The sequence below is a fragment of the Dama dama genome, chromosome 21 (assembly GCF_033118175.1).
Source record: "Dama dama isolate Ldn47 chromosome 21, ASM3311817v1, whole genome shotgun sequence".
NCBI classification, from domain to species: domain Eukaryota; kingdom Metazoa; phylum Chordata; class Mammalia; order Artiodactyla; family Cervidae; genus Dama; species Dama dama.
In genome coordinates, this window is record NC_083701.1 from 34,589,934 (window position 1) to 34,615,825 (window position 25,892).

A 25,892-nucleotide genomic window follows, 5' to 3' on the forward strand; every position below is an offset into this window, starting at 1 on the left:
TGGACCAAAGTGTATCATGTTAGAAGTAGCACTTTAGAAAATCCATCATTTGAGGGTATGTGCTCCATTTGACTCTTTTCCATACTTTCTTCACCTGAGACCTAAAAGTCCCTCCACTCCCCACCCCTGACTTTCTCTACAGACATTCTCCAAATGTCTCACTCTCGGGCGACCAAGCATGCACAGACACTTCATTATTCAAGCCACTTGACCAAACGTGTGCATGTGAAAAATGAACATCCTAGGCCTGAAGAATGAGTCAGACCACTGCATGTTTGATGTTCATGTGTTCTGTATGTGTGAATGTTGTGTTTCTAAGATGAAATCCCAGGAGGAAGCAAGTTGTGCTGTTATATAGCTCTTTGTCAGTGATGAAACTGGCCAAATCTTAGAGATGTATGTTGTGGGCGTTCTTTACAGATGAAATGGAATGGAAACTAGTTTCCATTGCTGTCCCTTGGGTATTGAAGTGGCTAAATCTACGCTCTGACATCCAAGATACTTGATGCTGAATTTGGTTCCATAGCAGATAAATCTGAGTGAAGGTCTCGTTTATATAGTTTCAGAGGAAGTAAAAGGCTTTTCCATTCATCTGTTCTTAATGGTGATCAAAGAGACAGCTGTTATTCTCCTAGCTTAGTTCCTTGCAAGGGCTGATAAAGCCATTACTACAGTTGCTCCATACAGCTTCCTTTTGTTGGACTATGAGTGTTCTAACACCACCAAGATCCTGCTATTTTACAGAAGCAAAAGATGAAGAAAATACTGACGGGGAGCTTACAGTACTTCACAAATCAGTTTTATTAATTTAAACACAAACTGAAGAAAAAGTCTGTACACAGTTGTGGACACGACACACCTTTATACAGTAAGGCCAAGATAAACTTTAGTCTTTTCAGTTTGCAGAGTACAAAAACATAAAATGGAAAGGCTAAAAAACTGTTGACTTCTGTTTGCTTCAAGCAAGAGAGGAAAAAAACAACTGAATTCAATGATTAAACAATTTGGAGATATTCACAACTGACTAATTCTAGCAGCAACATGAAACCTTAGGAAAGGATAGGGCAGCTCTGTAGCTACTTTGGGTCAAAGCTGGTGGGTTTTTTCCCCTCCAATATACTATTAAAGAAAATTCATCCAAAAAGTAATTTCATGACAATGGAAGGCCTTTAGATGAGAGAAACTAGTGTCTAGATAAACTGATGGATTGCTTTTGGATAAACTTTTTTGGGGGTATTACAAAGGTGACAAACTTCATTTCTCAGATTTATGCTTGTCATATAATTAGAATGGGGGTGAAAAGAGTAGCATTATTTTCTTGGTGATGATGACTGGACCATGTCCCACTGCTGGCAATGAACTTTTCTGGGAGGCGGGGGTGGGAGGTGTAGGGAAAGAGAAAGAACGTGAATGTAAGGAAGTAATACAAAGTTGTGCTGATTTGCAGATATGTGGTGATGGCCTTCCTTAAACAAGAAAATATCATCTGGACACATGATAGTGTCCCTTTGCTAATGTCCAATTCATGAACCATTTCATTTATAAAATCTATCCATCATCTACATTCTTTCTGTGGGAAGAAGCATTTGAATAACTGTCCTTTGCCAAATAGCTATACTACATTAATGCTAAAAATGAAAAAGTGAGGTTTTAAGAGGACTTGTCTTCCCCCTCAATTGTTTAAGACACTGATGTGTTATTTACCAAGGCCCTCCTAACAGCATTTTTTTTTTTAAAAGTACAGATTGGGGAAAAAAAAAATTAGAAAACAAAATCCTATTGACACTTGACATCCATGCTTTTGGTCTTGACAACATGATCTTAAAAAAAAAAAAAAATCCATTATCTACATATTTATACCCAGTACTTGGAGAAGGCCCTGCATGTCTGTGCAGGTCCACCTCATACTTTACTATCAAGGCATTGCTACCTTTCAATATCATTTTCCTAAACAATATGTAAAAGAATCATCCATTATTACAAATTTACACCAAAAATTCTTTCTGTACATGATTGTCTCAGTGATGTACATATTATACGTTTAAATTAGACATATTTTAAACTACTTTGCAATGTGCTAAAATTCAAAGTACTTGCTGTGTCATGAGGCCAGGGCCTTCGATTGCTTCTGTCATCATGCTACTGTCTCTTCAGTTATCTGATGTCAAAAGTCTGTTTGCGTGAACTGTATGGTTCTTGAATTATACCTCGATAAAGCTGTGTGCTTTTTTTTTAAAAAAAAAAGTCTGTTCATAAATAAGTAGAGATGTACAGAAGACCCTGGGTATGGGACACCAGAAAAAGTAAACCTTTACAAGAAAAATCCCCCCACTGGTACTCAGGAAACCCATTTCAGTCTTTGTTGTGCAATCGAGTGTGCTGTACTGGAGAAGCTGTTTCATGTCACATTGAAGATGCTAGAAACATAGAGCGTCTGCAGGTCCTTTCTTCACAGGTTCGAACCATGGTTGGTTAATGTGGCCAAGACACGCTGCACTGTGCCAGAACATAATCCTGGCTTATTTGCAACAGATTCACAGTACTAGGAGTCAACAGCTGTTCTGAAGAAAGGGGTGTGGTGTGAGGTGGAGGTGAGGACCCACAGCGGCTGGGTGTCAAAATTCTGAAATGTTAGTTTGGAGTCGGGCGCCCACTTGGGACTCAGCCTGGTGGACGTGTCCCCCGGTCACAGGGTGGCTGTGCGGCTTCAAAGTGCTAGGTGACTGTTACAGGTACTCCAGTTCCAGGGCGTGATGGAGGGCCATGAGGTCCGAGTGACTGGAGACCCTCCAGAAGGGCATGGCGTGCTGCGGAGGGGCAGACAATGTGGTGAGGACGGAGAACACTCCCGGCACCAGCCCTGAGGGCTGCTCTGTCAGTCCCCTCACGCAGGGCCCAACCCCCTTTATTCCGAACTGTGAAAACTGCCCGTTAAGGTCTCAACATCACATCTGTTTAAAACAAAAATTCAAACTTACTCCTCCCCTAAGAATACCAGTATGCGTTTTAAAATGCAATTCGGGAGTCTGTTTTTTTTTTTAAGAGGGTGATGGGTATTTCTTAAGCAGACCTACACTGCCACTTGAATGCTGATTCCAAACTTCAAATAAAACCCAGTAGCTATGAACAAAAACGTGTCAAATATTTGCCTTTCAAAATCTGGATCCACTGGGGCTTTCATGCTGCAAGTTTAAGTGATTTTCCTTAGTTGGTAGTATTTTACATTTTGTAAAATTTGATTTTAGAACTAAAATCAAATTTTGATTTTAGAAGCAACTTTATTTTCATTTATTTCCATCAGGCATTGTCCACACTGACCTTGAAACAACATTACCATATGGCAAAATTTTAAATGAACATCTAAGGTAGGTTTTTCAGCTTTTTTGGATAGTTGTTCAAAACATCAATCTAAAAATCTGCCTTATATGATGGGGATATCTTTGTAAAATATCTGAATTAACCAGAGACAAGAAAAACAGCCCCTTTCTCCCCCCAAAAATTTCATCATCCATGAAGGATAAAAACATGATTATCAACTTTATGGCTCAAAAACATTATAGTAAGTATGTATCAGCAATATCTTCTTAGATAAGAGAAAGATAATCATCACCTTTCAGAGAATAAAATTCTATTAAGCCCACAGAAAACTTTTTTTTTAACACAAAAAATAATGTGAAGGTCTGAGTATAATTTGTGATTATAGTTCTAGGGAGTTTTTAAACAATTCAGACTATGAGGAGAATATGACATGAAAACAAATAGAATTTGGAACTGAGGAGTTTTGGGGGGACTATCTAAGTGACAGTAGAAGCTACTATTTTGGCATAGATCACATACCCGTTATTATTCTGGGGATGCAAAATATTGTTACTTATTGACAATGTCTTTGTCTCAAGTGATCCGCTAAAAACATATACCATAGTCCAATATCACATGTAGGCCTTTCTGGATTCTATACTATTTTAGGTTATCTCTATTTTTGTTATCCTTTAATAACAGTTCAGTACCAAGTACTAGAGATCTCTTTTCAAATATTTATGATGTTCCACTGGGCAACTTTAGATCATAAAAATATACTATACTATTTTGCACTCATTCATTAGAGATTTTTGTGTTTGCATGCATGGCATAGAAGACACCCCTGACTAACCCTTTCATAGTCTGTGGTTGAGTAGTAGACATGAACAGCAGTCATGCACGTTCACCTCAAAGGAGGAGGAGGCGGCGATTCCCTTTGCCTGGGCAACTGAGGGAGACACTTGGTAAGAGGAGAGGTAATAACTGAACTAGTTATGAAAGGGTGATCGTTCAGAAGAGCACTGTACTGGCTGTGTGTGTGTGTGAAGGGGCAGAGGATAAAGGACAAGGTCATTGTTAGAATACTAGCTGTGTGAGAGAAAGACATGGCTCTGACATTATTGGCTAAAGGAGTCAAATGGTGCAAGACCTGGTTAGCCCTGTTAAAGAGTTTATTAATAATAAGTTATTATGAACATTTAATATTAATTATAAAAAGACTGAGTCTAGGGAAGAGAACAGGGGATTCAAACATGTGTTAACAAATAATTATATTGCAAAATAACATTTTCTCTAAGTAGGCACATACCAATGTGAAGCTTTTATGGATCAACAAGAGCTTCCCAGACCCAGTAAGTACAAAGTAAATAATTTTTTTCCTGAATCAGTGTTTAGCTTGGAACAAATATTTCTTATATCAAATCAGAGAGTGATGGTGGCAAAAGAGGAAAAGAAAAGCAGGTTCTAGAATGAGGAGACCTGGGTTATACTCTCAACTCTGACTTTAGTAACATGACTTTGAATCATGACATCTCCTTGGAGCCCTAGTTTGTTTATTTGTAAGGTAACGGGTTAGGGGAAATGACTCAGGGTTGCTCCTAGGTTTAATAAAGTCAATAACTTTTTCATTAAAGTATTACTTGTTCAGCACTATAGCTAGAGCAGATTTATAAAATCATATACATACATAACATATCCTCCCACTGCCAAGAACCAGCAGGCAAGACATATCTGCTGAAACTTTTTTATTACAGTGTAAGGCAGTGTGGGATTAAGACTCAAAATGACCTAGCCAGCACATCAGCTAAGAAAAATAAAAGCATCAGAATTGGAAAGGAAGAAGTAAAACTATTTGCAGATGACATGATTTTATGTATAGAAAATCCTAAAGACACCAACAAAAAACTGTTAGATCTAATCAATGAATTCAACAAAGTTGCAGGATACAAAATTAGCCTACAAAAATCAGCATTTCTATACACTAAAACCAAATTGTCCAATGATAAAGTGATTCCATTTACAATAACATCAAAAACAGTAAAAGTGAAGGATTTCTACACTGAAAACTATAAGACACAGATGAAAGAAACTGAAGAAGACACAAATAATAAATGGAAAGGTATGTTAAACTCATGATTAGAAGAACAAATATTGTTAAAATGTTCATACTATGTGTGCATCCTTAGTTGCTCAGTCGTCTGACTCTTTGTGATGACTGTAGCCTACCAGGCTCCTCTGTCCATGGGATTCTCCAGGCAAGAATACTGGAGCAGGCTGCCATGCCCTCCTCCAGGGGATATTCCCAACCCAGGGATAGAACCCAGGTCTCCCACATTGCAGGCAGACTCTGTACTCTTCTGAGCCACCATCTACAGATTCAGTGTGATCTCTGTCAAAGTTCCAATAGCGATTTTTACAGAAGTAGAAAAAACAATCCTAAAATATACATGGAGCTAAAAGACCTCAAATTGCTAAGCTAATCCTGAGAAAGCACAAAGTGGGAGGCATCACACTTCTGATTTCAGGCTGTATTATAAAGCTGTGGTAATCAAAACAGTATATAATAGAATAAAAACAGATACATAGAAAATGGAACAGAATCAACAGCCCAGAAACAAAGCCATGTATATATGCTAAACTAATATAAGGGAGCCAAGAATACTCAATGGAGAAAAGATGGTCTCTTCAATAAATGTTGCTGGGAGTACTGGCTAGTCACATATTCTGTTATAAAAGAATGAAAGAATTAACCTGTAAAAGAAGGAAACAACCTAAAAGGGACTAAAGGCTTAAATGTAAGACCAAGAACCATATAAAACTCCTGTAAGAAAACACTGGGGAAAAACTCCTTGACATCAGCCTTGGTAATGATTTTTTGGATCTGACACCTAAAGCACAAGCAAGCAAAATAAACATGTAGACTATATCAAACTAAAAAGTTTCTGCACAGCAAAAGAAATGATTGACAAAATGAAAAGATAACCTACAGAATGAGGAAAAAAATTTGTAAACTATATTCTGATAAGGGGTTAATATCATAAAACTCAATAGCAAAACAATCTAATTTAAAAATTGGGCAGAATAGACATTTTTGTAAAGAAGTTAAGCAGATGGCCAACAAGTATGTGAATTAGTGCGCACCATCACTAATTAGGGAAATGCAAGTCAAAATCACAATGTGATAATCACCTCACACCTGTTAGAACAGCCTTCATCAAAAAGATAAGAGGTAACAAATGCTGATGAGGAGGTAGGGAAAAGGGACCCCTTATACACTGTGGGTCAGAATGTAAATTGGTATATAATCAGTATGGAAACGAGTCTGGCGGTTCCTTAAAAAATTAAAAACAGAACTACCACATGACTAAACAATCCCACTTCTGGGTATATACATGCCCGAAGGAAATGAAAATAATACGCTGAGCAGATATCTGCATCTTCACGTTCACAGCAGAACTACTACAATACTCAAGATATGGAAACAACCTGTGTCCAACAGATGAATGGATAAAGACATTGTGAGATTATACCACATATATATGCAGTTATTCAGATGGATGAAATGGGACTTAATGGACATGAATTTGCACAAACTCTGGGAGACAGTGGAAGACAGAGGAGTCTGGTGTGCTACAATCAATGGGGTGGCAAAGAGTCATACAGGACTTAGCGAATGAACAAAAACAACAACATGGAGATACTCCATCGGGTAACTAGAGCCTAGAAACCAAAACAGCTAACAATAATAGCCTAAACTGATGTGTGTGTGATTCGTTTATCGAGATTAGGCATATGTTGAAAAAAATGGGCACCAAGACCTAACTTTTGGGAAGTAGCACATGTTTTTGGGTCACTAGAACCAAAATATTCCCTAATGGGAAGATGATGACACATCCTTTCTGTTCCTTTTGCCCACATGTGCAGTTTTCCAAATTTCCTTCTGCCACCTTTCCTGTCTGGTATTTTGCATTTATCCCTTCTGGTTATACATAAGATCAGTAATATAAAAAGCTGTGTGTGTGGACATTCACATGTAATTTGAATTTTGCTGAATTATTAAAAAGTATTTCAAAACCATAAAAGCACATAGCCTTTGCCCTAGGCATTACACTTCTAGGAATTTATCCCACAAATATATTGATACTTGCCCACGCATGAACCACATAAGAACTGTCTGTAATAGTAAATACTGGAAACCACCAAAATGTTGAGCCCCAGGGGACTTGTTAAATTATAGCACATCAGTGTAATGAAATTCTGATGTGGTCATTTATAAGCATTAGAGATACAGAGCTCCATGTGCTCCTGATATGAAATAACTACCAGGATATATATTAAGTGAAAAAAAAAAAGGTATAGAAAAAAGTATATAATTACAATTTGTATAAAAAATAAAAAACTTATCTGTGCTTTCCTATGCATATATGTAGAAAATTTGCATACAGTGATACAAATACTTCACAAATTGTAAATAGATTATTCTGAGAATTTATGAAACTTTCAGCACAGCTTTGCTCTATGACTGTTTGTACATCTGCATCCCCTCTGGACAAAGTGTGCACTTTAAAGATGAAATCCAATTTAAGATCTGGCATATAGTTTGTGCTCATTAAGTTAAATAAATGTAATGGCTTTAGAATAAAATTCTGTAATCAGTGTTAGTAATCCCTTTGTCTCACTTAAAACTAAAAGCAAAAACTTGCATCAAAAATACTGTCCTTTTTTTTTTTTTTAAACAAAAGTCCTTATTTTTCTCCCAAATAAACTCAGAATCAAGCATTATGAAGCAGATTCTTAGCTTCATCTTGGTTTTGGGCAAGGTTTGGGATACACATTGAAAATGGACATTTTTGATAAAGCTGCTGTTATTATGCAGAATAATGGATTCTTGCCATACCCCTTCCCTCCATGTTATTCACAAGAGATTCATTTTAAGTGGTTCCCTGAAAAGTAAAAAGTCAGAGTTATAAAACAAGGCCATTTTGCTCCAGAAACCAAAACTGCTGTCAGTGTGCAGAAGACTATTACTTACATTTTGATTTTCAAATCATGCTTAACTATTTTCACTGGAGGAATGTTAGGAAAACAAAAATTTTATGGTTAAAAAAGCATGGCAAATTTTGACAACAAAAGACATACATACATCAAAGGAAGATATTGACAGGTAGGGAGATAGTTTCTCTGAACAGTCTTTCTAGGAACAAAGAGGTGCTTGAAGAAAACTCTTACAAGAGATCTTTTTTAGAATTTGCTTATTTCTTCTAGGGTGAAAAACTGAAAGCATTTCCTCTAAGATCAGAAATAAGAAAAGGATGTCCACCCTCACCACTATGTTTCAACATTGTTTTGGAAATCCTAGCCACATCAATCAGAGAAGAAAAAGAAAAGGAATACAAATTGGACCAGAAAACTACTAGAGCTCATCAATGAATTTGGTAAAGTTATAGAATACAAAATGACACAAATCTCTTGCATTCCTATATATTAGCAATGAGAGATCAGAAAAAGAAAACCGTAATTAAAAAATATACATGCACCCCAGTGTTCATTACAGCAATATTTACAATAGCCAGGACATGGAAGCAATCTAAATGTCCATCAACAGAGCAATAGATAAAGAAAATGTGGTACACATATACAATGGAAGTATCAGCCATAAAAAGAATGAAATAATGTTCTTTGCAGCAACATGGATGGACCTTACTAAGTGAAGGAAGTCAGACACAGAAAGACAAATACCATATCACTTAAATGTGGAATCTAAAAGAACAGTACAAATGAACTTATTTACAAGACAAAGAGTTACAGATGTTAAAGCAAGCTTATGGTTACCAGGGGATAAGGCAGGGGGAGAGGTAACTTGGAATTGACATAAACACACTAATTAATATATATATATATATAAGACCTACTGTTGCAAAGAGTCGGACACGACTGAAGTGACTGAGCATGCACATATAGCCCAGGGAACTCGACTCAACAGTCTTAATGACCTACATGGGGACAGAATCTAACAAAGAGTGGATATATGTATAATTGATTTACTTTGCCATACATGTGAAACTAATACAACATTGTAAATCAACCATACTCCAATAAAAAAAATTTTTTTAAGATCTTTCTAGAATAATGTTTTTTTTTAAAAACAAAGGTATCTCTAACCTTTTCTCTTTGAAGGAATGTTTTTTAATGATACAAATTATAGAATTAGATCAAATTACTGATGAAACTCCTGGCATTGTACTGGAAGAGAGAGCAACGGTGACAGCAGATTTTGAGCATAACAAAACAGGTAATTGGCAGAATACTTCCTAGTTGTCATTCCTGGGCTAAAAAAAACAAAAAACAAAAACAGTACATCTAGCAAAAGAACATCATTTAGGGAGATGAAAGACATCTCTACAGGTAGGAGGCAAGAGTGTTGTACTAGATTTTTAAAAGGACACAGGAAACGAAGACACAAGCTAAATGGTTAAAACTGATTTAGAAGAAAAGCAAAATGTTTTGATTTTGCAAATCATTTTAGTACTCACTCTTAACAGCACTTCACTGTTTCACTGTCAGTTTTATTTAGTAATCTGAAATGCTTGTGAACCAAATTATACACTAGAATTAGTGACTTATTTTTAAAATTTTAATCATGAGTGTAAAATGGGGAGAACACTTGACACAGTTCTATATACCTCCCAAAAGGAAATAAACATTGCACACTATAACAATTTTTTAAAAGCATTAACATTATGTTCTGTAAATCAAATCATATTTAAGATGTCTAAGTGAAGTTTATAATTTGAAGGAACTTTGTGCGGAATCTCAAGGATATAATCAGCTTCATATCTTAGTTTGGTAGCTTTCAAGCCATGTGATCTTGGCCAAAGTATTCACCTTCCTGTGACATCTGAATCACGGGTGCAATTTTTAGAAATCTGAGTATTTCTGAAAAATCTGTACAATTTACAAACACACATAAAGATCTTACAACGCCGGGTTACAGTTACATTAGAGTTTCCAAGCTGGTAGGTCTCAAAGTGCAGAGTTCCTTTGTAACAGAGTACTGCACTGATCACAAACACTTATCCCAAGAAACTAAAACAAAGTTGAAGCTCCAAGTTCTCATTCATGGTCAAACAATTTAAAGAGGATGTTCTTTGTAAGCAGTTGTCTAATTTTTTTTTTTTTTTGGTACAGGTATGTGTGTTTGTCCTGAATAAAAAGAATAATATGTCCAAGGGATAAACAGTGGAAACAATTTTAACTGCTCTTCAGAGGGAACAAATACTCTCAGTACTGTTTCTACTTTCAATTCTAACATCAAACCAGTAATTCCTTTTCTTTTTCCATGTTGTGTTCACCCACACAAATATCTAAGAAAGAAAACTTCTCAGAAAGGCTTAGGAAGAAACTGGTCTACAAAATCCTTTCTTGGGGACCAAAGACTTGACTTATGTCTTTTTTTTTTTTTCATATTAAGTCATCACTTTCATAAACATTCTTCTGTCTACCACAAGCTAGAAAGCCACATTTTGGCTTCTCTTTAAAATATTTTGCTGAATATCAGATGGAGAAGGACCAGCTTGGAGGGAACATTCACACCTTGGCCCTGGGCCATCCTGGCATGCAATTCTGTTCTTCAATTCTATGATGCTCAGAGGTGCAAAACTATTCCATGTTCCCATCGCCACTAGGAGGTCTTGTCTAGAAATGGCAGGGGATTACAGAGGCTTTCTCAGGAAAAAAAACTTGAGTCTGGATTTGCACCAAATATTCTCTTTAACTCTCCAGGGTTGAGTTTGTGGCACTTTATTTAGTCTAGGAAAGATTTCTTTTTATGAAGACAGCCCAAAGGGCTAACAGATGTACCTGATGACAATGGCCATTGGTGAATCTGGAATGCAGAGTGCGTGCTTAGATGGCAAATACTGCTTAGAATCAAGTTTTTAAAAAGTGTGGGTGGGTTTCTACCAGTGCTGATCACACCTGGGGACACTGTAATCCTGGGCATATGGTGTATCTATGAATATGAGAAATAATCTATTATTTATAGAATTAGGGTCAGTTTCTATGCTTTGGTGGGTTTTCCTGGTGGCTCAGATGGTAAAGAATCAGCCTGCAATGCAGGAGACATGGGTTCAATCCTTGGGTGAGGAAGATCCCCTGGAGAAGGTCATGGCAACAACCCACTCCAATATTCTTGCCTGGAGAACTCCACAGACAGAGCCTGGCAGGCTACAGTCCATGGGATCACAAGGAGTCAGACACAACTAAGCAACTTACACTTTCTATGCTTTTACTGGAATTCAGGGTTACTGAAGGTGAATTTACCATTCTTGGACTCTGTAACGAGGCTGGCCATGTGCCATACTCCATCTATTGTGTGGTGCCATTTCTGGAATATACTGGAATATTCCAGAAGAGCTTGCCTCCTTTATGGACATATATTGTCATTTCTATGAGTGAGGGTGTGGGCAAGAGATGAAAAAATTATCCTATTGGTTAATCTCAAAATATTTAAAGCTCTTCAACTTAAGAAATATTAGAGCATGACTGTGCCAAGATTTAGGGAGTTGTAAAAAAGAAATGAAGACTGAGGGTCAAACAAAAGTCAATCAAAATATAAGATTCCTACCTCTCAGGAGCTCATACTTAACTGCTGAGACAGGCACAAATAGTTAATAATAATGGCTGCCACTTGTTGCCATACTTCATAGGTATCAGGCTCTGTTTTATATCTTAACAACTTATTTACCAGAGACATATCAATATTATCTCTTGTTACTTGAATGTTATTGACCAGAGTGTTTCAATATTCACTTACGTAACAAATTGCCGGCCACAGTTGCTAGATTCTGCAAAAGTCTCACAGTCAATAATGTGTTAACTAAATCTAAACCTTAAAATAGCCCCAGAGCTAGGTGCTGCTATTGTCCCTATGTATAGATAAAGAAAGAGAAGGATAAAGTAACCTGTTCAGAGCTGGTAAATGATAGAGCTGCAATTCAAATGCAGGCTGTCTGGCTCAAGAATCCAAATTATTTCCCATAGCTTCTCCAATTAAGGATTGACTTCCCTGGTGGTTCAGATGGTATAGAGTCTTCCTGCAATGCTGGAGACTTGGGTTTGATCCCTGGGTCAGGAAAATCCCCTGGAGAAGGGAATGGCTACCCACTCCAGTATTCTTGCCTGGAGAACTCCATAGACAGAGGAGCCTGGTGGGCTACAGTCTATGGGGTTGCAAAGAGTCGGACATGACTGAGTGACAAACAATTTCACTTTTTTCGCTTTCTCCAATTATAGAATAATTGGTGCTATTTATAACTGAGTTCTTACAAACAATAGAAACAGAAAAGGTGGTTCATAAACTGGATTTTGAAACATGAGGAAGACAGTGACATTCAGGCCCTGGGGAAAGTAGCAACAGCAGGGAGGAAGCCCTGGGTGTGGCCAAAGGAAGGTAAGCAGACCAATGTGCCTACAGTGTTTAAGGGGCAAGAGTGGAGGAGCCTGAAAGGTAGGTTGTTATTAGACTGTGTAGATCCTGAATGCCTGGCTAAGGAATGTGGTCCCCTCTCCTTCCCCCTTTTTAAAATGTGATGAAGGACATTCATGAGAAAGCTTTTGCTAAAGGAAATGACAGAATTATACTTGCAGGGATGCGGAAAAATAGAAAGAAATATGATGGGTAAACTGGGTTAAGAGACCTAATAGTTAGGTCTGCTTCCTTCCTCCTTTCTGTGCATCCCCAAAGGGGTAATTCACTGACCTCGTGATCAAAAGAAGATACTATACTCTAGGGCAGAAAAGTTTTGCATCCTAGCTCTGATCAGCTGGTAGAGTCTTTCTGAACTAATGTTTAGAAGGTTCTCTGAATTGATATTTAGAAGGTTCATAGGCTACATCCAGGCTTAGGTAACAAAGGTTTAATCACCTGGTGATGTCTGCCATGGGTGCAGAGAGGGGCATGCTGGCATTAGCAGGCATGTATGCTGTTTCTATTCCAGGTGACAGATGCAGAGCTAAGCCTCCTTTTCTGTTCCCCAAGTCCATGTTCTGTGAAGATGAACCATCCATGACCCCTGAACTTGTGAATATCACTCTTTAAAAAGATTATTTCAATAATGATTTAATTCTACTCTGCCCTTGATCAGTGCTTACAGTTCTGAACGCATTCACAATCTGTTTCAGAGAAATGGAATGTGTTTAAATGATCCAGCTCAGAATTTTGAGGACTAAGGAAAATTAAAGGGCACAAGAAACACCAGTGAGGAACACTCACCTTTTTTGCCCCTTGTTCCTCTTCCACACCATCTCCTATGACAACATACACCACTTTTCTTCCAAACCTCTGAATTATTCTCTCAAAACAGCTTTCCTTTCCTAATGAACAAAAGTAAATTATAAAAAAATGTAAACTTTGGGTAAGTCAGCACTCTAGGACTTAAACTTTTTATATAAAATGCTTTCTTTATGCTTCTGATCCAACTCTATCATACTTGTGTGAACTAGGAAAAGCATGCTTTTACATGCCATTTGGGGAGTATGCAGAACAGCACAATACAGCAAAAACTGTAAATGAATTACCCACGTGGCTTCCTGTCCCTGGGAAATTGACAATTTTAGTACTTTTTCCTCCCAGACTCATTTATTAAAAAGTAGGATCTAGTCATTCACAGTATAAATTTGGTAGAAAAAGTATTGTTTTGTAGTAGTACTTTGCCCACTCTGAGCTGAGACTAAACAAAATCATGCCATTCTGCTAATATATTTTAACTTGATTTAAAAAATGTTTAATGATCTATCAAACACTGAATATAATATCTGACTGACAGGCCATTGAGAAGGATGAACAAAACTGAAGGATTGGTTTTGTTACGGCAAGAGAAATCAAACACCGGACGTAGTATATCCCTTCATTTTCAGGTTGGAATACTTCTTTGAATCAAAGACACCCCCAAGGCCAAATGTGTTGACTGGAAATATTCTTGGAAAACTATTTCTGAAATGAATGTCCGGTAATTTGGGGCCCTACCAGAGCATGCTTGCCTGACCCATGCTACAATACCTCCAAGAGCATGCTTGCCTGACCCAGGCATCTAATATTCAGTAAAACACTTTCCTAGAGGAAAAGCAGGATCAAGGTAACAGGATACCTTTATCTGTCTATTATCTTTCCCATGTCAAGACTTAGTTTGGGCTCCAGTGGCAGCTATGCTGTCAGCACATCCCTGCGGTTAATGCAGTCATTGTTGCTTCATAGAACAGGAACTGGGGTTCCAAGTCCAGGGCTGCCAATAAGGTCATTTTAATGGACAATGGGACAGTTTATAGTTTTCAGATGTGAATGGCTGAGCGGGACCTGTACCTCTTTCAAATAAGGATCAGATATACACACGAACAAATTGCTTGTTTGCTTAAACAAATGTCTGCTTTATATTTGTATTTTGCACTAAAATCTCTAGTTTGCATCTGACAGAATGAAATGGAGCCAGCCTTATTCAAAGATGTCATTTCAATGCTTCTGTAGTTGCTCACTAACCTGTGAAATATTAAATCACTTTGAGAAACAAATACAAAGGCTGGTTTTCACTGCAAAAAAATATACAACCGAACACTTGGATGTCATGAAACTTTTTTTTCCCCCTTAGAGGGAAATGTTTGCATGTTTTTGTAAAGTTTCCTCTTCGCGGGAAAAGGAAGGTAAACTCAATGTGACTTTAAAATAAAGCTGTGATGGACAAATTCTCACCCAAGGTTCATTGTGAATACACAATAAGAATTAATAAACTGAAGTTCACTTTTAGAGGTTAATTTGAGGTTTTACATGGAATTTTGATTTTGATGTATCCATTTTGTCTGAAAGAACATCACAGCCCTCTACTGAATGAGAGACCAGTCCCTTTCCTTCTCTGATTTTGCCATTTTGCCTACAGGAAAAATCCCTGGTTTTTCTGCACTGATCCCCATATTACATCTCATTTGATGGCAAGATTAGCAGTAATTAACAGGAGTTTCAGTCTCTATTTTTATTAGTAAAAAAAAAAAAAAAATCATAGGAATGTGATTCTACCACTGGTTTTGAGATCATTTCTACCACTGTACAGTATTTAAATTGAACTTTTATTCTATACTGAAAAAAATTCCAATATTGCAAACAATATGTCCATTAAAAATACTTTCTTGATTGTTATTATAATTTCCTATTATCCTCACATTTTCAGATTATTCGGGATTAAACTTCAACTTGCAGAACATGTAATTTACTACTATTCCTTTCCTTCTAGGAAGTTAAGTACTATCCCTTGTATATTATATGCTTATTTGGAATATGTTCTTTCTTTCATGTGCCTTTAAATAAAACCTTATCTTGGAACCCTGTTCACAAAACATGATTTCTCTTAATTGATACAGATAAAGACCTGAGTTAATGGAAATTGATTACTAATTTATGTGAGAACATGTAAAAATTCTGGGTATATCAGGCTACTAGGAATTTTTTGTTTTATAAGGGTCTTCTAGTTTTCTGTTCTTGGCCCTTCTCAGGAGGCAGCAGTCATTCTCAAACTCCAACTATTTCCAACTTTATAGGGTTATTTGAATATCCTACAGTTCTTCAAACTCACATAAGTAGGATCAAACTCTTATTTTTGTCATCAAACCTGATTTTCCCATCAGCTAATAGTGTCAATACTGATGCAGTTGCCTAAACGAAACCTCTATTGTCAGTTTTCTTCTGAATAAACAACCATATATTCATCCATTTCATTCAACATTGAGTACCTACTATGTCCTAGGCCCTATGACTACAATGATGAATAATACAGACAGACTCAGTTATCAAGGAGGCTGTGAACAAATAACTAAACAAGTAATTTTTTAGTGATAATTTAGTAAATTCTTTGAAGAGAAGAACAAGTCAGAGATAGATAGTCTGTTTTGCCCCTTTTTCTTTAGCCAGAAACAACCTTCTTCCCACTTACCAGGACACTCATCCTCTGTCCCTAGGACTCAATTATATAACATTTACCTCATCATAGCAACATATAAGGCCACTTAAAACCCAAATCTACCTTGCCAGCTACCCATGAACACTGTATTTTAATCACCCAGAAAAACTCACAAGTCCCTCAGCAGGGAATACATTTTAATTTCTCTGTTGCTTTGTTCTCACTAGCCATCTGCCTATATAAAACTCTTATATACCCTTCTATACCCAGCTCTAATGTCATACCTTCCCTTTAACTTTCACTGACACTTGCCCTTCTGCCTCCTTCTGAGTGGGACTGAATGCTCACCCACTGAAGTGTACACTTGGGCACTTACTGGTAGGATCCCTCAGTGTGTGGAATGGTTTGCTGGGCCTTAGACTCAGAGATCTACTCTAACCCTCAACTTTACTAGCTATTAACTTAAACTGACTTACTTTCATCTCTGAGATTTAGCTTCCTCAGTTGTAAAATGAAAAGCTTGCAAAGATGGACTTTAATATGTAAAATGTTTAGTACAATTCTGGGCACCTAGTAAATACTTGATAAATGTTCATTTATATACCACTAAATATTTTGTCATACTACAGTTATGTTGTTGTCTGTTTCCTCCGCTAGACAGTGAATTCCCTAAGAACAAGAGCCATGTCTTCTTTTAATTCCTACTTTTGTTTTGTCTTGATTGATATTTTAAGTAAATTTCACAGTAATCTTTCTTAACTACATTTTCTTCTTGCAAGAATCTAATTTTTTGATCCCCATAACAAAAATGAGAACTTAATCATTTACACATGTTAAATTAAAGCAGAAAAAAAAAATAGTTCCAGTAATAATAATTTATTGGAGTTGCCTAATTAAAGCTGCTATTAGTTATTTCTGCTTTGTATATTTCTATATAAGTACTTGTTCTAGCTTATAAAATAATTTTTGTTGATGCTGCGTAAGAGAATAAAAATAAGATAATAATCTGAAAATGATGCTAAGTTGACTACAGTAAAATGCATAAGTTTTAATGTCAGCCAGTGAAGTAAAATTTTCTGAGTTCAGTTACATGGATTATGCTTTATATTTCTCTTGATATCTAAAGGCATTTTTGACAATAAAATTGGTTTAAACATTATTCTAGTTTTCTGACATTTAGAATTCTGTAAATAAAATCCTATTTATTGCCTTGCGTGTTCACTAGCCTGAAAGCAAAAGGTTGACTGTTATATAAATGATTAAAAAGTAGCTTACCTATTTTAGTTGCACTGTAAATATTTTCTATTGGAAATACAATTCCTAAACCATATAGCAAGACTTTCGCCAATGCTGGGATAAGCTGAGTAGTTGTTACTAAAATATTCACACAGTTCGTTCTATGAGAACAGAAAGAAAAAAAATACAGTTGAAAAATAAGTCTCCAAAATGAACAAGCAAAGCCTGTCTTCAGGCAGAGGCCCTACGAAGTGACTTGGGGACAACTTACCGGGAGTGAATGAGCGTGAGGGCTTTCAGAGCCAGTGTCAACCAGGAGTCTGTCAGGGCTTCAATTTCGGCCCTCAGCTGCAACCAGGCTTCCCTCTTGGCTGGACCAAGCAGACCTGTGGATTTAAAAGCAAAGGAACTACTTCCTTACCAACGAGTCTTGCCAACTTTATAAACAATAAACATTTAAAACTACTCTAATACCGCCCTCAAGCTTTACATGTACTAAGCAATTTTTAACACACCATTCAACAAATATTTAGTACTGTAGGGGACATCTATTGTTTCTGCATTCCCGGCATCCCTTTTTCTAGTTCTAGAAGTCCTCTCTTCTATTGAGGGAGCCTACTCACCCCTATTCCTCCAACTGCATAATTTGGGCAGAGACACAACACTATCCTCTGGCTCCCAGAATAGGCATATGACCTTGGCTTGGCCGCTGAACATGTCTGGAACTTCTTTGTTGACTCTATTGGGAAAGAAGTTTCTCTACCCCATGGAGGTGCTGGACTGGTTGAATAGAAGTCTGGGTCTACTGGTGGTCACTTTTGCCACCTTTTGGGAGGGACTGACCCCAAAGGAAATCACAGGCGAAGGATTACTGATTGCATCACCAGAGCATCTGAATTTAGCCATGCCAGAAACCAGCACCACCCTAAACTTTTTATTGTGTGGTAGCTGCTCAGTCCCGTCTGACTCTCTGCAACCCCATGGACTATAGCAGCCCGCCAGGCTCCTCTGTCCATGGAACTCTCCAGGCAAGAATACTGGAGTGTGTTGCCATTCCCGTCTCCAGGGGATGTTCCCAATCCATGGATTGAACCCAGGTCTCCTGCATTGCAAGTAGATTATCATCTGAGCCACCAGGGAGATCAATATATTCCTTTTCATACCAAAGTCCTTTAGAAACACAATCAAAAGATGAACTAATACAAGCATCTACCTGATAGAAGGATGCTTTATGATTCTTCTTAAGTCCTTTAGGCAAGAGGTCAAGAAACTTACTCTAGTAAGTTTACTAACTCACACCACTGCTAAGAAAGGGAGCCAGGACTAGATTAGCCTGGCCAGGGCAGCTGGCTCTAAGTCTGTTACTTCTCTCATTCAATCACTGCAGAATAATCACTGGTTAGATGAAACTACTCTCAGCAAAAGCTGTTCTACCCAAAAAAATGTGATGTAAATGTGTGATGCTCTTGAGTATTTTATTGAGACTGTCTTAACCAACCCAGCAAGCTACTGGTGATAGTCACTTGCCTCCAACATTATTTTTGTAGGTATTGTAGATCTCTTTTACTCGTCTGTAGCGGAAGGCCAACTTTCTCATCCAGTCTACACCGCCCCGCACACCGGTTGCCAAGCATAAATTAGCACTGGTCGCTGCAGCAGGAAAGCCATCTGTTCCAAAGTTATATGTGCTATTTAGATGCAAGAAAAGCCCAAAGTTAACCAAAGAGAAAGTTCATCTTAATGAGCTGAGCAATTAAACTATAACACGGGGCCCATAGCATCCCAATCACGGGCTCACCTTAGGTCTTGTCCATTGTCATCGGAAGAGACATCGTCTATGTGAACTTGGTCACATTCCTAAAACACAATTAAAATTGATACATGTTAATTTTCAAAAAGCATCTACATTTTTTTGGGGGGGCAGGGGGGGAACCATACACAGCTATTTAAAAAAAACAACAACCAAACACTGGAATTGGTAGTGTTTGCCAACCGCGTCAATCAGTAGGTGGCAGTCTTATTAAATTGACATTTTTACCTACTTTGGGTCCTTTTTCAATGTAAGAAAGGAGCAATGTCAATAAGGACTACTGTTACTCAGGTTCAGAAAACACATTTTTGTGTTTAGAAAGGAAAGTGATTGAAAACAATTAGCATATGTGTTCCATAAACCTCAGGTACCTGAAGACATCACACTGCTCCGAGCTGATTCAGTCAATGCCGAAGTGTAACTGAAACCAGACATTTCGGTAAATCTAACATGCTAGAAAAATTAAACCTGATGCTAACTGCCAATGAAATTATGACCTTTGATTGCTGTCGAGCCACACACCAACACAGCCTGAGGCCAGCGTGGAGCCCAGACCAGAAAATCTGTTACTAGTTTGCCATTGATTTGAGAGATGTGAGTTTTATTTTGCTCGTGCGCGTGTGGGTGTGTGTAGGAAAAAAGCATGGGAGACTTCCCAATCTAAAAAAATTAACCATGAGGTTTATTTTTTTTTCTTCTACTGTTTTCAAAACTTAACTTTTTTTTCCCTTTACTGTTTTTCTGTTATTACATATTCATTTTAAATAGTGGATTTATGAGTTGATTATAAAATAATATGATTGGAACAGACCTGATTTTAAAATCCCACACCATGCATAAACTGTTTAGAATAGCGGGTGTACCTAAAGCCCAGTTGGACGGATTCACACTGATACACCTGCTCACATGTAAGCACTTCTATATCTTACTGCTGTGCCCCAGCCTCCAGCATCTTTGTGGGAAGAGCAACACTCAATAAACATTTGTTGAACAAATGAAGGCAAACTATAATTTGGAGACAGATATGGTCTCTAGTCCAGAAACAAGTAATACGCACTTGGCATGTTTTAATATTTTAGCCATGATTCTTCTCTTGGCAGTCAGCCTCCAAATACCACAGTGGCCTTTCTGACACTTAGTTCCATTAAAAGTTTTAGTGAAAAAAATCTTATAAGAAATCGGCAGGCATGCATCTTGTATTTTAAAAGGTTCTTTGGACTAAAGCTCTAGTCATCTTTCCCATAGAGTTCACCTCATCAAATCTATCCTATCCCTCTAGTACTTGACATCCAATGTGTAACAAAGATGCCGGAGATAAAGCACCCTAGGAATAGAAGGTGGATTTTTATGTTGCCAGTTCCTTCTGCACAAATTCCTTCTCTCCACGGATTTGTGAGGAAAGGAGCAGGAGATAGAAGTGGAAAGAAACTCAAACCAGCTGTTGCTTAACAGAATTAAAATCCTGACCCCAACCTCTTCCTTCTAAAGCATCTATTTTCCAGGCAACCCTCTCCCAGCAAGCCGCAAGTTCCAAGGAAGAAAAGGCTTTGACCTTGTAACCTTTCCCTGCTCTCCTGAGGTCCATAACCCCAGATAAGAAAAAAAAGAGGAATAAAAGTCTAGGAGGCCTCGCAGGCAGGACTGTGAATTTAAGATTTTAAAAACAGGTCATTCCTGCAAAACACGATGGGAAATTTCTTCGAGTTATTATACATAATTCAGAGGGTGAAAGATAGTTGTGTTTTTTCAACAACGTACTTATTCTGGGTTGAAAGAATAACTAAATCGCGACTTTCTACCATCTAGCCATTCATCTAGACAGAAATACAGAAATGCTGTTGGTACACGGCTCTGTTAGGGTGTGTGGTTAGTTAAAACACAGACAAATGCGAAAAAGGGTACTCCCGCAAATAAACAGAACCCCCCAAAGCCTCGGTGCTGTTAATGCAGGATTTTTCTCTCTGGGGAGAAAGAACAGAGAGAGGGAGGAAGTTGGGGAATCAGAAGAGGAAAAGATATGTTTAAAAGAATTGAATTTAAGGAATCAAAGCTAACCCAAAGTTACTTGGTTAATTCTAGGGGTGGGAAGAATGCTTTGGAAAAACAAGGTGTTAAGAGCCTTTTCTTAAGCTAATGCAGTTGTAAATCTCCATTACTAACAGAGCAGCCTTATCTTCTAATGACTGTTGATGACTCTACCATGGCTATTGTCTGCCCGAATCCTGCATTTGTTTTCTCCCGCCAGCTTTCCTTAAGGCTTTTTGTTCCCAGGCTGGGCCCTCATTTGAAGTACTGTTCAATATCTTGGTTTACTCTAATTAAGGGTCAACTGCTCCCAGCCTTTTTACCTGCAGATAACCAAACTCACTTCACAATGATCTGATTAAAGCAAAGTCTGGTGTGACAGCAACCACAAAACCCTGCTGTTTAGCTGGAGAATTTTTTTTAGAACTTTTTCTCTGTTGGAGCATAATCGATTAACAATGTTTTGACAGTCTGAGGTGGACAGCAAGAGGAATCAGCCAAAAATATACCTTAGCCAGAGAATTTTTGTAGAACGATTTAAATAAAAATAGATAACTAATGAGAACGTACTCAGGGAACTACTCAGTGCTCTGTGGTGACCTAACCGGGAAGGAAATCCACAAGCAGAGGAGATACACGTGCAGCTGATTCACTTTGCTGTATGGCAGAAACTAACACATATTATAAAGCTCCAATAAAAAATAGATTAATAAGGAATAGATTTAACAATCAAGAGCATTTTTAAAGGGCCTAGTTGGCGCTTTTAGGAATTAAAACATCATTAAAGCGTCTATGTAAAATGTGTTTTTGGGATGGGCTCTCAGTTTACTTAACAATAGACAAGTTTGTGTCTGTTGCACAAACTTGCAATTGATAACATGGCTTGGCGACTGAATAACAATATGAAAGATGATAAGTCACTATTATGAGTTTACAAATAATGGTATGAATGTCTTGGAAAATAAGCTGTGTATTTAAAAAATTTTAATGAGAAACTATAATATTACTATTTTGATGCTTACCCATAAAAAACTCACTCCTCAAAGAATGGAGAATATTAAAATACTGAAATATCATTTTCATTTCTCAGCTGAGCCCTGAAATGTGTGAACTTGTGCTCAGTGTACTTACTGTTAAATTAGAAAACTGCACTTCCCTGCATTCCGATATCCTGAAATTGTCTCTACCATGGCGATAAGGCTTCCCTTCTCTCACTTTTCAGAAGACATCCAGCTTTTTGCCTGTTTTCCTAACAGCCTAATTTGAGGTTTCCATTTTTGCTTTCTGAATTTGGTTGCTTTTCATTTGCAAATCTATTCTAAACCCAGACAATTAGGTAACCGAGGGATAGGAGAAGAAAGGAAACCAATGAAACAATAACAGCAACAAAGTTTAAAGCCCCACTGCAACAGTCTATGGACACTGAAGACAATAATGGAAGCTTTCTATATTTTCAGGGGCCAAAATCTATGCCTACAAACCTTAATTAGATGCTTAATACACAGAGTGCAGAATATATATAATTTCATGAGAAAATACAGTTTTATTCCCAAAAGACTGAATGTGCTGAAAATGTAATTGAAATAAACTTCCAAAAAGTATGCAATAAGATTTTAAGGAATTCAAGCCATTACCGAATCCAAGTCTTGGGGTAGCATCCACATAGGGGCCTCCCATGGCCAGTTCAACCAATTTACTTTTAATTAATTAATTGGTCATGCATTATTCTGGCCTGCTGAGGCTTGAGATACCTAAGGAACCCCAAACATACATGGGTGTCAGGCTTGGGGTCTCAAGTAGGGGTGTGAAGTTGTGATTTCCTTGTCTCCTGATAGACTTTGCACTCAACACAGATCCAAACTGGCTAATGGGTGCTTTGGGTTAAAAGGGTGATCATTTATTTATTATTGTGTCTGATTACTTATTAAGGAATACCTGTCCTGGGTATTGTTGTAGATGCTAAGGACACACCACTTAACACAAAAATCCTTACCATCTTGGAACTACCATTCCAGTTGGGACAGACATCCAAACAAGAAAATATGCAAAATGTACAATCTGTTAGACAGTGATAAGTGCTAAGGAGAAACAATACAGCAGGCAAGGGGAATATGCAATGCTGTGGGAGTGTCTGGGGAAACAGCTTTGCAGGCCAAGGAAAGAGCAAGTGTAAAGGCCCTGAGGCAGAAGGGGAAGAGTTACATGGACCAGCAGGTGACAGGGACTGTCAATGCTGGTCCTCTACTTCTGAATGGCTGCAGTGTGAGGGTGGGGGAAGGTGACATTTTGGAGGCCAGCCATCCTTCTCTCTAGAAAATACCCCACAGATGCAAAGGGACTCTGTGCAGTTAATCAACAGGTCTCAGAGGTAGGAAGAAAAGATCTTAAACACAGTTTCTTTTAACCCCCAAACTACAGATATGAGAACTGATGTGAGGCTGGAAAGGGATCAAGAGATAGGCAGAGAACTATTTGTTGTTCATGGCTTTCCAAAGGGATGTCAAAATCAATGTTTTTGTATAAAGGTTTACATCATGTCAAGTCAATACTAGAGGAGTATATAATAACATTTTTATTTAACCAGTTTTAACATATACCCACATCCCTCAAAGAGCTTCTAAGAGTCAAGCCAGTGCTAGGCAAAGTTGTGGTTATCCTTCACTAGGTAAATTTCATAATTATTACTGAATTAGACATTGCTAACCCATTGGGCCCACTGTTCCCACCCTAAGCTCTGTCCCTCCCTTTCCAGAAGTCATAAAGCACCAGGAATACACCACCCACTGACACTGGATTACAAAGGTATCCTGTCTTGACAGTCTATATATCCCATGAAGAATGGGTTTTTCCTTCCCTCGAAGGATGACTAACAACTCCAATAAGAGCTGTTTTCTATATGTGTGTGATGGTAAAGAACTCCATGGATTTTGGAGGAGACATAAGAGAGGTGATTTTGTTCCCTGGGTCGAGAAGATTCCTTGGAGAAGGGCATGGCAACACACTCCAGTATTCTTGCCTGGAGGATCCCATGGACAGAAGAGCCTGGCGGGCTAGTCCATGGGGTCTCAAAGAGTCAGTCATGACTGAAGTGACTTAGCACACCTGCAGAGGCAGGCCATGGTTGTTCCTACTCACACTATTTCAAGACTCCTATTTCTTGTTGAGCTGAATTACTGATATTTATGTTGAACACAAAATAGTATTGAATGTTACAGCCTATTTTATGGCTGCAAATAAATGAAGACTCAGAAAAGCTAAGTAACTTCAGTGCTGAGACACTATACAGGCCTTTGATCCCCAAGCACTATTTCTCCCCAGTATCCCTGGATTTTGCACAATTTAGACAACTGCCCACTCCACAAACTAGGCCCCTGCTGGCTTGTCAGTTGTTTAATGTTTACGGGATTCCAGGATGTATCCTCACCTCTGTCTGCCCCATGCCCACCTGGGGGTCCAGCATTGTCACCACTGCCCCTCTTCTGGCCCAGGGCTCGGAGGTTCAAGCTCCATCCTGCAGTTCAAGCCCCACCCCTTCATCTCTCTACCTGGCCTCCAAATGATTGGCACTTTGGAGAGAAATTATCCTAGGAGGAAAGCCATCATGAAAACTCAGTCTTTACAAGGTTGGAGGGGACAGAGCACAATGGTAGGCAATGAGAGCACAGGTATTAGCATGACTTTGCCACATGTCCTACCAGAAGGCTCAAAGCCTAGGAACAAGGATTTGGTCACAGTCAGGGTAGAGGGGGACAGGTGGCAATAATCAGGCACGCATGATGCTGAGTCCACAGGCACTGGCCTGCAGGCTCTACTGTACCTGAAAAGGCTCCTATAAGCAAGTATCCTTCAGATAAACACCACAAACCCAAAGCCCAAAGTTTAGCCTTGTCTGGATTCCCTTTATGTTCCACGGCTTGTGCTTCTCACAGAGCAGTAAAATCAATAAAATCGGCAAGCTTCAGTGACTCTGGGCCCTCAGCTTACAGACATCTCAGCATTTGTGGGGCTGGATTATAAAATGCTGACATGCATGGCTGGGGAAAACTGCCAACCCATGAAGCAGCTGAATACCAGGTCCAGTGTTGGGAGCAGGAAGAAAGCCACATGGGGTCCTATCTCATGGCCATGCAGCAAAGGCATGGTCTCCCTCAGAACTCTAGTTGCACTGTTATTCTGCCTTTTTGGTTCTTTCTGTCATTATTCTTGGCACTGCTACTCAAGCTGACCTTTTTCCGATCCATCATCATCTCTGGCCTTCCAGGGCTGGGCCACAGACATGTTCTTTTGGACTGAGCTCCGGGGATAACTCAGATTTTGTACAGGGGCTCATATGCAAAATATTAAGTTATGGCAGAATTTTTCTGCAAATATTTATTCTGCTTTGATATCGTAGTGGTTGGACTTTTCCCCCAAGCCTCTCACTTGTGCCATAATTATGTAAAAACACACCATGCCATTCACGTTCATTTAGGAAAATTAATGAAAAGAATTAAGACAGCTACAATGGGTCTTATTCTCTGTGCCAAACACAGTGACATCACAGTCAGGATGCTGAGGCGTTTACACCCCTGAACCTGACACTA

General features: G+C 38.3%; 1 protein-coding gene across 1 annotated transcript in view; it reads right to left on the minus strand.

Moving 5' to 3' along the window:
- Positions 1-819: 819 nt before the first annotated feature.
- The window catches only part of EYA1 (EYA transcriptional coactivator and phosphatase 1), a 174,749-nt gene continuing 149,676 nt past the window's right edge, over positions 820-25,892 (minus strand). Inside the window, exons 12-17 of the mRNA XM_061122834.1 lie at positions 19,273-19,331; positions 19,002-19,162; positions 17,746-17,860; positions 17,514-17,635; positions 13,571-13,671; positions 820-2,807 (exon numbers count right to left, since the gene is read on the minus strand). Of these exons, the coding sequence (XP_060978817.1) occupies positions 2,727-2,807; positions 13,571-13,671; positions 17,514-17,635; positions 17,746-17,860; positions 19,002-19,162; positions 19,273-19,331 (639 nt within the window). The 3' untranslated portion in view covers positions 820-2,726. The remainder of the gene's footprint in view (positions 2,808-13,570; positions 13,672-17,513; positions 17,636-17,745; positions 17,861-19,001; positions 19,163-19,272; positions 19,332-25,892) is intronic.